At 39.3% G+C, this 15,118-nt stretch overlaps 1 protein-coding gene across 3 annotated transcripts in view; it reads left to right on the top strand.

The window, feature by feature from the left end:
- The window catches only part of DERA (deoxyribose-phosphate aldolase), a 57,322-nt gene that overhangs the window by 8,878 nt on the left and 33,326 nt on the right, over positions 1 to 15,118 (top strand). For 2 of the 3 annotated variants that reach the window (XM_027782845.2, XM_027782846.2), the window contains exons 1-5: positions 451 to 499; positions 1,160 to 1,257; positions 4,712 to 4,859; positions 6,558 to 6,653; positions 8,580 to 8,714. In XM_027782845.2, the coding sequence (XP_027638646.1) occupies positions 457 to 499; positions 1,160 to 1,257; positions 4,712 to 4,859; positions 6,558 to 6,653; positions 8,580 to 8,714 (520 nt within the window). In that variant the 5' untranslated portion in view covers positions 451 to 456. Of the gene's footprint in view, positions 1 to 450; positions 500 to 1,159; positions 1,258 to 4,711; positions 4,860 to 6,557; positions 6,654 to 8,579; positions 8,715 to 15,118 lie in introns of those variants that run through there. The other variant, XM_055809014.1, reaches the window with a different exon arrangement.

Raw genomic sequence — 15,118 nt, forward strand, 5'->3', positions numbered from 1 at the left:
CCCCTGGAATTACTATCTCTTAGTATCTAAGCCCATTGTCCATATGCTGACCTTAACTGTTGATGATATTTGATGATTGATGGTGGTGATTTACTGATGATTGGTAACTAATGATTGTTGATGCTGTTTTCAGAGTGTTTTCATGGATTGCTTATATGATTAGTATTTAGAAGAATTATTTATGTTTTGGGATATGAGAGATTTTGAAGACGTTGGTTTATCATGCTAAGCAGAAAATTTAGATTCTGGAGCCTGAACCCTTAGTTCTCCTTTATCAGTCAGTTGCCCTTTATTAAGTAGTGTCCAACTTTTGGTGCTTCTGTTTTTAAACAGTTTCATTATTTTAGTACATGTTGAGCATCTGCTTGTCTTTAGGTTTAGTTATTGTTTATGGATACCGAAAGTCATTGAAATTGTGAGTCAGGCTGTTTGCAGTGGGCACCTGAAAGAATTTACATGTTGAAGATGTTGCCCTGTGTCCTCCCGGGTGCTTGGCAAGGTGAGCACTTCTCAAGGCAGGCACACATCTGGGCAGCTTCCAGGGAGGTATGCTGCCCAGGAATTCAGTGGTTTTGGAAACCTGCAGTTAGTCAGGCCCTAGTAGCAAATTCAGTACCATTAGCTCTAGACAATAACAGCCCAAATGCTTTGTTATGCAGCGGTCTGTCCAGATGTTTTGGTGACCATGTGGGGTACAGTTCCTGTAAACAAAGGATCACACACACACAAAATGTTGTATCCTGGGTGCCAGCAGACAAACAAAGGACTGAATAAATGTTACCATATTCTGGAATCAAGAGTTAAGTCAGTAATGGCACAAGGCTGTTCTGCAGGGTTTTTTTACATGCGACATGTATGATAAACTTCATAGCCCAGGACTGGCGACATAGTGTCTCTCGCCAGCAGTAATTTAATTCAGTTGTAAGACAAACAAAACATGCTGTGTGAAACGTCCAGTTCACAGACCATACCATAACAGAAGCTAATGCTATTGTCTTATTTTGTACTGTTGATAAGTATGCAAGTCCTTAAAAGGACATGAAAGCACAATATGGTATTCCGAAGTTCCAAACCAAGTTACAACTTTCTTCTGAAGTCCCACACCATATACTAAAAGAACACAGAAAAAATATTTTTTTTTTTTCCTTTTCCACCCCAGAACTTGGCTGGATCTCAAAAGTGCATGTGAATCGACCTGCAGTTGTGAGGCATGCAGAACAAATTAAAAAATGGAGAACTGTGAAAGGTAATTGGCAAGTAAGTGCTCTTTTTATGCATTCTGTTCCTGTATTTTTAAAGCAGTCACTCTTCCTCTCCTGGCTGCAATATTGAATTTTTTTCAAGATACATGTAAACTTAAAAGATGTGGTTGTCCATGTCTTATTTTAATAATTTGTATTTGATGATGATGGGATGGAATAACGTGATGCATTTATCCAAACAAGTTAAAAACCTTATAACTCATGAGTGGCAAAACCGCAAATGAATTTAAGTCATCTTTATTCATGAGTGGATTAAATTGTATATTACTATCCCACCACATTTATTCTGTTTTGAAGACAGTCTTCTCTGCATGCTGCCTTCTTATTTTTTAATTTTAAAGCTGTAAGGGATCATGGTCCCTGTCAAGTTTGACCTATCTGGATGATTTTTCTTTACTTAAATATCCCCAACACGTGTAATGTCTTTGCTCAACTAGTTCTTACCTAAAACTCCAAAATCCTGGCTGGCTATGGCATTCAGGGGAAGAAAGGGGAAAAAACCCCCAACAAAACCAGAAGGAAAAAAAAAAAAGAACGAACCCACTGATGTTAAGGTGACTGACTTCTCAACTTCTGAGATAAGGCTAATGATCGGTTATTGTCCATCCATCTTAGTAGAAAATAGGTTCACATAACCTTCGCTAAAGCCAGTGGTGCAAATGAACTTTTCTACGAGGGTGACTTGTATGCATTGAATGCATATGTTTAGAGTATCTCAGCAGTTACCTTCAGGCTCTGCTGTTTAGTGCCCCCCGGCACAATTGACAGATACTGGCCTGGTGTGAATTTTGGTTTCTCCAGTTTGTATATGAGAATCGTAATGCAAAGTCATCAGGTCAACAGCGTGAACTAATGCATTCTGCAAAGCAGAGCAGGTGACGCATGGCCATGTGCAGGGGCAGGACGGGAAGCACTGAGAGGGGAATGACGAGCAGAGCTGGCCGCAGGGTGCCGCGGGTGCTTTGGCAATGTTCACCCAAGAGCGAGGGTTGAGAAATGCCATGCAGCAGACCCGGAGCTCCCAGTGAGCTCTCAGCCATGGGGCTGTAACCAGTGTCCAAAGGACAAATTGATTCTTCGTTCACCCAACAGCTGTTCTGCAAGCAAATGTGTGTGATTCCCCCCCTATACACACTCAACAAGTCATTTACTTGCAACAGTAACTGAATGCCTGGAAGCAGGAGGAAGGAGACAATGAAGGATCAGTCTTAACAGCGCTATGTAATAGAACAAAGCAAGAATAAATGAATTATACTTAATTCTTACAAAAATATGTTCAAAATAGTTGGCATCCTCAGTTTAGCATGTCGGGGAGCCATTCTGGGCTGGCTGACTGAAGTTGCGTTTGCAATGAGCACAGATTTTGTGGGTGACAATTTGAATATAATTTGATGTAGTTGCAAGATCCTACTGGAAGATGATAGAAAGGAACTTCCTCCTGTTACATGAACCTGAAAGCTTGTGCTTTGAATGTTATGATTAAATAAAAAATGGACATAAACTGAGGGAAGTTAGACACACGCTCCGCATTTCTCAAGTTTCTTATGCATGAGAAGTCACTTGATACCAAGTTTAGCAGTCCAGTGGCTTTGGGTTGGGAAACAGTGTCAGTGAGAAAATCCAGAGGATATTCCATAACCCTGGCTATCTTCAGATACTGCAGGTGCAGTAATGTAAAAATTAAGTCTTCTGATTTGACCAAAGTTACTGTATAAGAAGCAAAGACCTAGAGAGGCACAGGCTTTCCTTCTTTTACAAAGAATGATTGGGAAGAAAGGGATTTAGTGTCACTCGTTCAACATCGCTGTAGGACAAATGTTTAATTAGTACTAACATTTCTCCACTCCTCTGTGTAGCAACACCAGTAGTGAGCTACTCAAGTAAGGTTTTACTTTGAAGAATGCTAAAATAATCTCTCCTGTGTTTGAACACTGTCATTGCTGGATAGTCGTGTGCTGTTTATTTCACTGAGGTGATTTTGAACCTTTGCATGTTTGAATGTAAGTAGCACCACAGATACAAATTTTGAAACCCATTTCCCAAAATACACATCTGAAAAACCCTTTTTTAAAAAAAAATGAAGTTGGTACCAGTTCTTGGAACTCCCTGACAACATCTGGCTTGATGACTTTATGATTCATGTCATAAGAGATGAGACAAAAATTCCCTCAAACAAAGGATAAAAAAATCCAAGTAAAAGAAACTTAAAACCATTTAAAGTGAAAAACCCTTTCAAAGTATTATAGGGTGAGAGTAGAAATTGGTTAGAAACAAACAGTCAAGCTTAGACTAACAGAGGTCAGTTCATTACTCCATTCAGTCACCCCAGAGCACCTTTCAGTGTAACATTTAATGCAAGTTCAGAAAGGAGTCTCCTATCAGCAAAATGTGAAAGGTTTGTAGGCTGGCCAGACACTTAAGATTTGCAGAGTAGTGCCTCCATGCAGAAGCAGGTTTTGCTGCCTATAGTGACAAATCGTGTCGCAGGACAGAGCAGTCAGAGAGGGGCTTTATGGACTCAAATGGACTTTGCTGTTGCAAGCTCTGCCCTGGTTGAACAAGTGCCCACTAAGAGATGTCAGCTTTTAGTGAAGCCGTCACTGTAAATGAGAATTTGCTGGAAGATCTTACACAAATATTTCAAAGTAATGTCTTAAGCTCAATTTTTGTTAAGTAAAAAAGCTCAAGATTTTTTTAGTTGTGCTTCTGTTCCATTCTCTGATTAGTAAGTCTTTTAAAGTTCTGTAGCATTCTCATCTATGCAGTGCTTTAGCCTAGTCACTTAGCTTTTGCTTTTGTCTTTTGCACTGAATTATTACAGATGTTTTTTATTCCACATTCACACGGAAGTAGAAACATCTGGAGTCTAGACCCTATGCATTAAAAGGTCTGGGTTCTTACCCCCCACTGATTCCATGTGCAAATTACTGATGTGTAGAGTCATCCGGTTACTGGCAATTGCAAACCTGTGCTCCTCTTACAGCATTTGTATAATTTCTCATGCATACAAGCCTTAAAGATACAGACTTACTGTATAGAATGGAGCATATTATAACAGTGAGGTTCCTCGCATAGGTGGTGTTTTTATCTTTGTCTTACAGAATGAAATTTGAAACAAAATGCTTTTTGTTTGGGTCAAAATTGTTCTGATTCTTACAGTGTGCCATTTCGTAGTTAGCTTTTTCACCAAAAATTGGAACTTGATCCTTTGATTCTGAGAGAGTGGACTTTTGATTCCAAATCCTTTCTATAACTGCTCAAGACATGAACAAATATCTGCCAACCCTGTCTGTCATAAACCATTCTTTGCATATCCTTCCTGTTATATCCCATGCGATTCCTCATTCTTAGAGTGAGAGCCAAGCTTCTGATTCCTGCATCTTCTAAGTCAGTTTGGCTTTGGAAGTGTAAACGGAAATACTGTATTCCTTGCTTCACTCTCTTTGTAGGCTGCTTGGCTGCTGAAAGCTGTCACCTGCATAGACCTTACCACTCTTTCAGGCGATGATACTCCTTCAAATGTTCATAGACTGTGTTTTAAAGCAAAGCATCCCATTAGAGAGGATCTGCTGAAAGCCTTGGACATGCATGATAAAGGTACAATAGTTTTTGTTGTGTGTATTTTATAGAGAAAATGTCTACATTTCCTCATTATTTTTTCAGTTTTCAGAAAGGTGTAAAAATGGCCTCTTCCTATAATGGAAACAGTTTTGGTAGGCAGCACTTCAGAACTGATAGTCCTGACAGAACAAACTAGATCCTATACAGTCTAATTCAAAGCAACTGTCTTAAGTTCTAACTGCAAAATATCTATTCCTTTGAGTTAACATAAGAATACAAGGAGAAAAAAAAATCCATTCTTAGTTTGGCAACCAAAGTGAAGCATGGACACAGGGTGACACTGCAAGTTATGATACCTAATGAGCAAATTTGATGTCACAGTTGTATAACCTCAATGTATGTCTTTTAATAACAATGGACTAAGGTGAAACTAACTGAATATTCTGTTAATCTGCTGATGTCCTTAGTAAACTGGAGAAGGGGGTAGTGTTCGGTGACTCCTTTGGATTTCAGCACTTAGCTGCTGTTTCTGTATGTAACTGCCAAGCTGGCCACTGCCTGTCAGAAAAGATGCATTCCATAGTTCTAATCATGTTATTTTTCCTTCAGAAAACATTGTCTTGTACCTGCTTGTTTCAGTAGTTAAGATAGTATCGTAACAGTCCATTTTTGGATCTTAACATCTTTGCAGCCCAGTCTACTTTTAGGAATCAGCCCTGTAGTGAGCATATGTGGTTGTGTGCTTATCACATATACGTACAGCCCTGCACACACATGGAGTTCCAGCTAAGTCAACAGAGTTGAAGGGGTGGAAGATGGCCCTTAAGAACTAGTGGTAGAACTGTCACTGATGTTACTCAGGCAGGCTCCATAGGAAGTCCCAACATTACACTCCAGACTGAACATAATAAAACTTCAGAGCAAATGGACACAGTCAATATAGCTATCAATAAAACCTCTTTACATCTGAGCAGCATTTCTGATTTTTTCCAGATGTAGTCACTGATGTGTCAGTGATGCCATTTGACTTTTGTCCTGTCACATTGACCTTGTGATGATCTAACAAAAAGAAAATCCCTGCAACATTTGGGGCATGCTTTTACTATTGAAATATTTCAGTTTTAAATAAGCATTGGTCCAGTGATCGAAGTCATGTGATGTAGAAACAGAGGGGAATGTGGCCTCTGGTTTTAAGTCATACATGTAAAATATCAAAGATTAGTCTTTTATTAAAACTTGGATTTATGGACTCTGTAGACAGTTGAAGTATTAGGTATGAGGTCAGTTACCTAAGACTTTGAGAGAATAGCATTTTAACTAGAAATGCAGTTGGACTGCATTAACATAGACTGCTCATTTGCTGCTGGGCTCAGTCTGGCTCAACAAGTAAGGACAGAGCTTGGCAGTGTGGTTTCTCTAGTAGTAATGCGCTGACTAAGCATGTCTTAACTGCATGCATTGGCATTAAAAAGTGAATCTGTTGATAAAAATCCTGGTGTTTCAACTCCTGCTAATGCAATTGCTCCCAGGGTCAGGTGAAGGAACACGAGGTAGGCAACAATATGGAGAATTACCTGAACCATTTGAGCAGTATGACATCCCTATTTAGATGCTTAAGACCCTTGTGACAATGCAGAAATGGGAGGTAAGAACAATGCACATGTGCCCATAATATGGATTGCACTTCAGAAGGTGGAAATCTATATATGAAAAAGTGAACTGTGGCTTTTGCAGGTATTACTGTTGGAGCGGTATGTGTATATCCCGCAAGAGTCACCGATGCTGTTAATGCCCTAAAAGCTGCAGGTTGTAACATACCTGTAGCTTCAGGTAAGCTTTATTCAAAAATACCCAATTAAATATTTTGATGCTATATAATATGTAGAAAAATCCTGAAGTTTGGACAAGGTTTTGTTTCAGAGAGTAAGGTTAAAAGGTAGCAGGTGGAAGGAAGAAAATGGAGGAGAGGATTTGCTTCTGGTATAGTCTTTTGTTTTCTTTCAACTTCAAGCTTATCAGGAATGTCAAGTCTGTTTTGCTGGAAGATTTTCAAAGAGGTCCTTAAGATATATCACTGTTTTCCTCACCTGAATAGAAGAAATTGAGATAGTGTGCTGGGCAAAATATCAGTAGACACTAAGCAGATGATGCTACTACTAATAAATACTTCTTCTTCTTCTACTACTACTACTAATCATGCTGAAATGAAAGCTTTAGGAGTTTTGAAATACAAAGTTTTTTCCCTATCAGTTGTTTGGCTTTTAATTATAATTTGATGTCATGGTTTAACCCCAGCCAGCAACTAAGTACCACACAGCTGCTTGCTCACTCCCCTGCCAGCCAGATGTGGAGGAGAAGAGAATTGGAAGGGTAGAAGTGGGAAAACTCGTGGGTTGAGATAAGGACAGTTTAATAATTGAAATTAGATACCACTACTGCCACTGCTGCTGCTGCTGCTGTAATTAAAAGGGGGGGGGGGGAAAAGAGAGAGAAATAAAACCCAAGAAAAAGAAGCAATGCAAATGCAAAATAATCATTCACCACCAACTGACTGATGCCCAGCCAGTCCCTGAGCAGCGACCCCCAGCCAACTTTTCCCCTAGTTTATATTCTGAGCATAATATCATATGGCATGAAGTATCCCTTTGGTCAGTTGGGGTCAGCTGTCCCAGCTGTGGCCCTTCCCAGCCTTTTGTGCCCACTTGCTGGTGGGGCAGTGTGAGAAGCAGAAAAGGCCTTGGCTCTGTGTAAGCAGTGCTCAGCAATAACTAAAACATGCCTTATTAGCAATACTGTTTCCAGCACAAATCCAAAACATAGCCCCATATTAGGTACTATGAAGAAACTCTAACCCAGCCAAACCCAGCACATCATGAAGCTGTGTGCAGAGGCAAGGGATATTGCCTGCTGAGCAGCCCACAGGTTCAGGACTTGCACTTACAAATGTAGTAGTGTCAGCTCTTCTCCAGTCACCACACATGACAGACAAGTCCTGAATCTACAATAAGCAAGAAGAATAATTGAAGAATTATGCAGGTTGGAAGGGAGCTCTGGATGACATCTGGGCCAACCTCCTACTCAAAGCAGAGGCTAACTTTGATGCTAGATCTGGTACTTAATGCTAAGGTCCATGTTTTCTGGTGTGCTTTTTTTTGGTGGTGTTGTTTCATTGTTGTGTAGGGGAAAAATTACACATTAAATGCATTTATATGTCAGAGAAATAGAGTATCTCTGACAAAGCCATTATTTTTTCCATTTGCAAAGGTACGTTTGGGTTTCGTACTTAAACTTAATCTTCAGTAGACCCCATTGAAAGCAATTTTTACTATATTGTGATTTAGCTGTTAAACATATGACTAGAATTTAACTTGAAATACTACTTAGAATTAGAGAGAATTAAAAATTATGTATTGCTTCATATATGAATTCACTTCTTGTTTGCTCAGTTCTGCTGGATGCCATAGATATTGTGCTTTCTTATATAGGCTGTTTTGGAAAAAATTAAGGTATGTGAAAAGAGACCTTTTCACAAGATGTACTTAGTATCTTGCTGGCCATTGATTTTTTAAGGGAAGAACTAGTGCTTCTTGTGAATGAAGTGAGGGTAGGATGAGGTGCCTTTAGGTTTTTTGAATCATGGTAAGGATAAGAAATAAAATAACATTCAAATTCTTTGATGTATTAAAGGTATATGCAGTTTTATGGTCAATTTATAAAACATTTTCTTCCCTCTACCTGCATCCTCCTTTTTGCTAGTGGCTGCTGGGTTTCCATCTGGACAAACTCCTTTAGAAACCAGACTGGCCGAAATAAAGCTAGCTGTGGAATATGGTGCCAGGGAGATTGACATTGTCATTAGCAGGAGTCTGGTGCTGACTGGTCAGTGGGAAGGTAAGCACCCACCCTTTGGCAAGGAACCTAAACCTCTGTATATGCACGTGCAAGCTCTGTCGTCTTTTCCCCAGGTCTCCACATCAGTCATTGAAGAATTTGGTCCCTCTTCTAAGGGTGACTGGTAATCTGGGGCACTGAACTAAATAAAAACTATTTAATGAATTTATGACAAATGATTGCATTTCTTTAAAAGGATGATGTTTCAAGTCCTGTCATGCTGGGCATGCAAAATTACTTTGTGTTTTGAAAATTCAGGTCTGTTCCTTCTGTGCCTTTAGAGGATTTTGTTTACAGGATTAAAAAAAACAGCAAGTGAAGTGGAAGTGAATGCCTAATTATTTGAACAGTTTTTTAAAACTCCCAAGGGGTTGCTAATGTAGATGATACCTTGTTAAATATACATGTTTCAATTCTTGACAAAAATATGTATTTTAGTAGTTTTCTTTTTCCTGAAAGTTGAGGGTACAAATTGGCTGTTCATATTATTATTGATGTTCTTGTGTCTGTAGACTACTACTAATTAGTAAGAACAATAATGCTGAAGATGGTTTTTGCTCTAATTGCCTCCTTAATGTACTGTGAATGGTTTGCCTTAAGTGCTGACAATGCTGCTATAACTAATCTCCATGTGAAGGTAAACACATCATTGTCTTGGAATGAGTTTTCCATTTAGTTGTATAATGCAGAAATAAAATCAACATTGTAACAGATCATATTTCCTTATTTTGGTCTTCCTTCAATTAGCAGTTAGCATGAACCAAAACCCCCATGTTTGTGCATCTGTGTCTTCAGGACTGATATCCTGATTTCCACATGCTGTAACTTCTTGACCTCTTTTGTAGTATTTACCATCTCCGTCCTTTTGCTGTTAAATATATGCAGCTTTACAAATGTTTGGCTTCTTGAGGATGGGCGTTGTTGCAGATATGTTTTTCTTTCAGAGTGGCTATTTTAAGTTCAGGTATGGCCTCAGAAATTGCTGCATATAGAGGCTGGGTGACTGAGCAGTTTTAAATAAGACAGAATGATGGATCAAGTTCTGTACCAGCTGGCAGCAAGAGTACATTCACATCTTCCTACGCTGTATCTTTGTTAGGGTCTACACTATGATCTCCCTCTAGGAGATGCGCTCTGCTGAGAGCACGTATTGGTCTTGGATACAAAGTAAGCTGAGTCAGTGATCTGTCACTAAGACTAAAAAAAGACCTCTAAACTGGGCTTGAGCAGCAATTGTGTCTGAAAAAGTCTGTCTTGTAGCAATTTCTGCCATAACTGTGCTTACCATGCTTCAGACTTCATGGTACAAACCACTGTTGAGTGCAAATTGCATAAAGCAGAGATCAGAGAGTTAGTGCATGTAGGCAATTGCAAATGCAGGCTGAGGTTATATTGTCTGGGATTGTGAAGGAGAACTCGGAGAAGAAACACAGCGCTAGCTTCAGAGAGAAAGTTTGTGTCGGTGACCAAAATGGACTGGACATAAATTGTTAGGTTTTTCTGTATGGGGAAATGCATTGAGTTTTGTGATCACAAATTACAGGGAAGTAGTACATAGACATAATGTGATGGATGTAGTATAAAGCTGTTTACTAAATAAGTCAATTAAGGATGACTTTTGATCTGGTATGAATATTCTTTTATCCAGAGCTGAAGTTATGAAGTTATGACAAGGTAGGAAGCCATCTTTTTTTTTTTTTTTTTTTTTTTTTCTTGGCAATGGTTAGGTTTTTTACTGAGGGCAGAATTTAAATTATTTCCAAATGTCTGAAAGTTTATTCCTGATCGTGAATCTGTATATGGCACATATTTACATGGTCTTGAAAAGAGCTACCTCAGGAACAGAATTTACTTGCCATACAGATAACGATGATACAGGGTGAAAAATTACAATACTTAACTTGCCCATCCAAAAAAATTACTTCAGTAGGTGATATGGATGTTTTGGTGGAAATCTAGAGCTCTGTCTTACCTCTATTGCAAGCTAAAGAGGATGTCACCTGTGCAAACATACAGGTTTGCGTCTCTGTCTAATGATTAAATGTGATGCACAACAATGTATAAAGTATGTTTAAGAAAGCTAGAAGAAGGGGTGAAGTCTTTTTTAGGCTGGGTCCCTGTATTACATAATATTGAGAAGTGTAGTGCAGTAACTATGCCTGTGTTCGAGGTGCTTCATCAGCTAGAGCTGCCTTGCAGTTATGACAGAACTTCTGCTTATGACACTAATATATTTTTATTGTTATTTTCTCATGTTGCCTGTCTTCACCACTTCAGGAGTTATTGACAAAAATCTGTACATCATAGAGGGCTTTATGTTACCTTTCTTATATTTTTAGCTTTTTTTCTAACCTGTGCAATGCTTGGGATCACCATGATAGAGTAGTGTTGCTTTGTGATTTGTTTCAAAGGCTTGTTTGGTTATTACATATTTTAGTATATGTCCAATTATGTCAAGTTATTCTAAAGCAGTTCTTAAATATTGCTGGAGCTCTTTATAACAATCAGAATGTATCTTCTGGATCTTTATGAAGTAATTCTTAAGATCTTTTTAATAGCACTGAACATGAAAGCAGTTTTATTGGACAGCTAAATTACATTGGGAAATAACATTAAATGAGATCTAAGTTTATGAACTTACATACCTTCTACAACATATTAACTTTTAAAGCAATACTACTTTACAATCGTTTACTCAACCATTGCCCTGTATCACTTGACAAAGTATGGAATAAGCTTAAAAAACACAATATAGATACTGTCTTTAGGCACAGAATGTGATGTCTGTATATAGAGTGATGAAACTGACCAAAAAATTGTTGAAAGAAAACAGATTTATTTATTTTTCTCTTTTTTCCCTATTATCAATGAATACGTTGGAGTTACTGTACCTTCTGAATCTGTCTGGGGTGCTGTAATGTTAATTCTAATTCCACAGCTTTTAGCAACCCCCTGGACATACTACAATGTCAGTGGCTTCAGGGGTATTGTTAACCCATCATTTGCTCTACGTCAGTTGCATTTTCCTACAAGAAAAGGTAAAAACCCAAGTCTATTCTGAGAAATTTGAATGTGGCTGCATCTATGAAATGTATTGGGTATAACCTCGTTATGAACGCTGCCTTTTAATTCTGTTAATATTCAACTGTGAGCTTAGATACTTTGTTCAGGGATCGGGGTGCTCTCTTGAACCACATACTTTATAAACAGCACAGAGAAAGTACACTCCCTGCTCCAGAGACTTGGAAAAGACTCCACATGTTGTTCAGAAATATTATATTGGATTTAACCATTTTCTAGATGTGCAAGCTGACTTGGGATCTCAAAGTCTAGTTGCATGATTTCTGTCTTATATTGGCAGCAGCAGCTCAGTGTCCTGAAGCCAAGCTCTGTTTTCAGTTTCATGTGAATCGCTGGAGCCTGGAGTTGCACATATGTGGCTGAGAGCAGAACTGAAAGAGTCGTGTTGTGCCGATAGCCTTGTGCTTGTCATTTTGTTAACAAACCTGCCATTAACATGCAAGACAGAAGGGACTCCAGCTCATTTTCCAGTTTCCCATCATGATTACCTTCATCTTTTGGTCTAACATAAATCCGAAACATCTTCCCTCCTTGTCTCAGTTTCTGCCCTTAACATCAGTCAATGTGACTGACTAGATAAAAACAGCAAATAAATTGAATTGGAAAAAAAAATTAAATGTTTTTATCACCACATTTTTGGAGAAGAGCTGTTTCATAAAAATTTAAGCTGTGATTTTTTCCCCCTCTTAATATTTTCGTTTCCTTTGTAGGAGATATGGATTATCCCCTTTATTTTGTGATTTTTAGGACAAATGTAATACACCAAAGCAAAAGACCATCTAGAAAATCTAGGGCAGATTATAGCCAGCACTAATTGTCAGGGATCTTTGCTTGAGAAATGTGTAGGGGGAGGAACATTTTTCTTTGGTGCATTTAATAGCTGCTAAAAATCAATGTAATGTACCAAATAGTTACAATTCTAGGAAGACGACAAAAAAGACACCTTCCAACACTGTCATAACAGTGAAATTAAAACCACAGCTGTGATGATTTTTTTTTTTTTTTTTTTTTTTGGCTGCACATACATTCTATGTAGGTTGGCTTGCTCAGGCATTTTTGTGGTTTGATTTGGTTTGGTCTTCCTTCCCCCCCCGGGTTTCCTTTAGAATGGATAACTCTTGATTTTCTTTTCCTTATTTTTAGCAGTCAGGACAGTCTCTTACAACCTCCTCATGGTGGTCTTAGCTCACAGCTGAAAATATTCCTGCAGGGTTTTCTGCAATAGAGGTTTTCCCCAAAATCTTTGTGCCACTACTGCTAACCAGAGAAGCTCTATCTGCTGTGTCAGTTACTGGTGTTCTGCACAGGTCAGATATTCCCTGAACTGCAGTGTCCAGCTGTGCTCCTGCTTGGCTTGATGGAACGGAGTTAAGCGGAGGATTTTTGGCAGTACAGACTGTCCCAGCAGCAGCTCAGGATCCCTTGAGACACTGAGTGCATTTTCAAGTGTGATAACTTCACCAATACTTTAGACATTTGCCAGGAAGTTTCAGGATAATAAAGTTATTTGTACCTTGAATTAAATCTCACTGAGTACAGCAGCTACTTTTTTTTATTTTTGAAAGGAGTAGGAGTTATTGCACTTGTTCTGTATCAAAGCGGTTTCTTCTTGCACTGGAACTGGGGTGCACTGGCTAATTTTCTCTGTCCCAGAGGTAGTTGCATTTCTATTTGTGCTTTTACTGTAGGGTTGAGAATGTCCTATGAATGCCAGCTATTGTCTGCGATAATTGGTCTCTGAATAAAGAGCGGTATTTATTACCTACACACCTGCCCTATTAAAGTATGCCCACTTTTCCACCACCTCAGATAACCTGATAGACATGGATGATTGAAGATCCTCAGTTGTTCCTGTCTGTGGGTTGATGCATGCTGTCAGATAGTGACTGTTCAAATGATCTTGGCACTAATTGCATGTAAAAGTACCTTCCAACAATAGGGAGGATGCTGTAGCTGCAGTATTAACTCCAGTGAACAACAGCTATGAGGATATAATTTCTTTTCATGGAAGAAATGTAAATGTACCTAAATGTACATTTTGTTGATTTTATTTTGACATTTTTGGTGGCACATCTTAAAGGTAGAAAAAACTCGAGTCTTTTCATCTTTTTACCGAAACTAGAAGAATATGAAAGCTGCTTTCCCTGGCTTCCCAAAAGCTTCAGGAAAGAGCCACTCCACAGAAAGAGACTGCATTTGGATCTAACACGAGCAGTGTTATCAAATGCACAAGGAAATAGCGCAGGTTCTTTGTATTTCCTTTCTGAGTGTCAATTTGATGTATGTTTCTGGAGTGTCATCAATTGATTAATAAAACACGTTAGACTGCATGCCAGTACTGATTAATTCACGCCTTTGGTACACGGTAAGAAACAAGGTGAGGCCTGGTGCCTGTAAAGGGACCTAAGTGCACTAGCCAGTTCTCTACTAGTGCGTGTAGTAGGGCTTGGAGGACCCACCCCAGGGATCCCATCTCGGGCTGCCTGGTGTGCTGATGGCACTAATAGGATGCTGCAGCATGACGGATGGAGGGGAGGTCCAGCCGCACCGCAGCTGGCAAACCCTACTGTATGCTTCCAGGTCTGGCTTGAGGACTGAGAGGAAAAGAAAGCTGAAAATATTTAGTCTTCATGGCCATGTCCTGGACTTTTTTAGCAAGGAAGATTGCTTAAAAGCTGTATTTTAGCTTTCCATAGAAGAACTTTTTGATTATGTGTTGGAAGATTGAGTACGACTTGTGAAAACTACTCTTTTGCAAAGAATCCTGTGTGCTTATTTTGCGTTTTCTTTTTTAAGTTCAAATTCCAGAGGTGGTGGCTGTTACATTGTAAGAGCTGCTTGTCTCTCCACACTGGAGGACTCTTAAACATCACCAAGTGGCCGCTTCTAACAGTTATGTTTCAGTAATTTCTACCTCTTTTAGTCTCCCTATGTTTAAAATTTTATGGGAGCATTGCTGAATTTTGCCAAAAAGGGTGGGAGGATTTCCCTGTGCTCCCCCGTGTTGCGTTACCTGACCAGGTCCATGACTTCTAGCCTTATTCCAGTCCTTACTGAGTCTGTGAAAATATAAAACTGTTAGAAGGTTAAGCATCCCTCTGGCCATGAAACTTCATAAATCCGAAAGCAGGAGTTTGTGAGGGGATGGTCTGCTCTGGACAATGTCCATGAGCAGCCAAATGCTGGCCTGTCCTCCCTGTCCCTGCTTCTCCCTGGCTGCAGCTGATGGGCCAGATGGTTGAGTGGTGGTTTGCTGGGAAGAGGTGAGCTAGGTGGGATGTGTCCTGGTTTGCCTCAGGGACACGCTGACTGCTTGGAGATGA

The sequence above is a fragment of the Falco peregrinus genome, chromosome 6 (genome assembly GCF_023634155.1).
Source record: "Falco peregrinus isolate bFalPer1 chromosome 6, bFalPer1.pri, whole genome shotgun sequence".
NCBI classification, from domain to species: domain Eukaryota; kingdom Metazoa; phylum Chordata; class Aves; order Falconiformes; family Falconidae; genus Falco; species Falco peregrinus.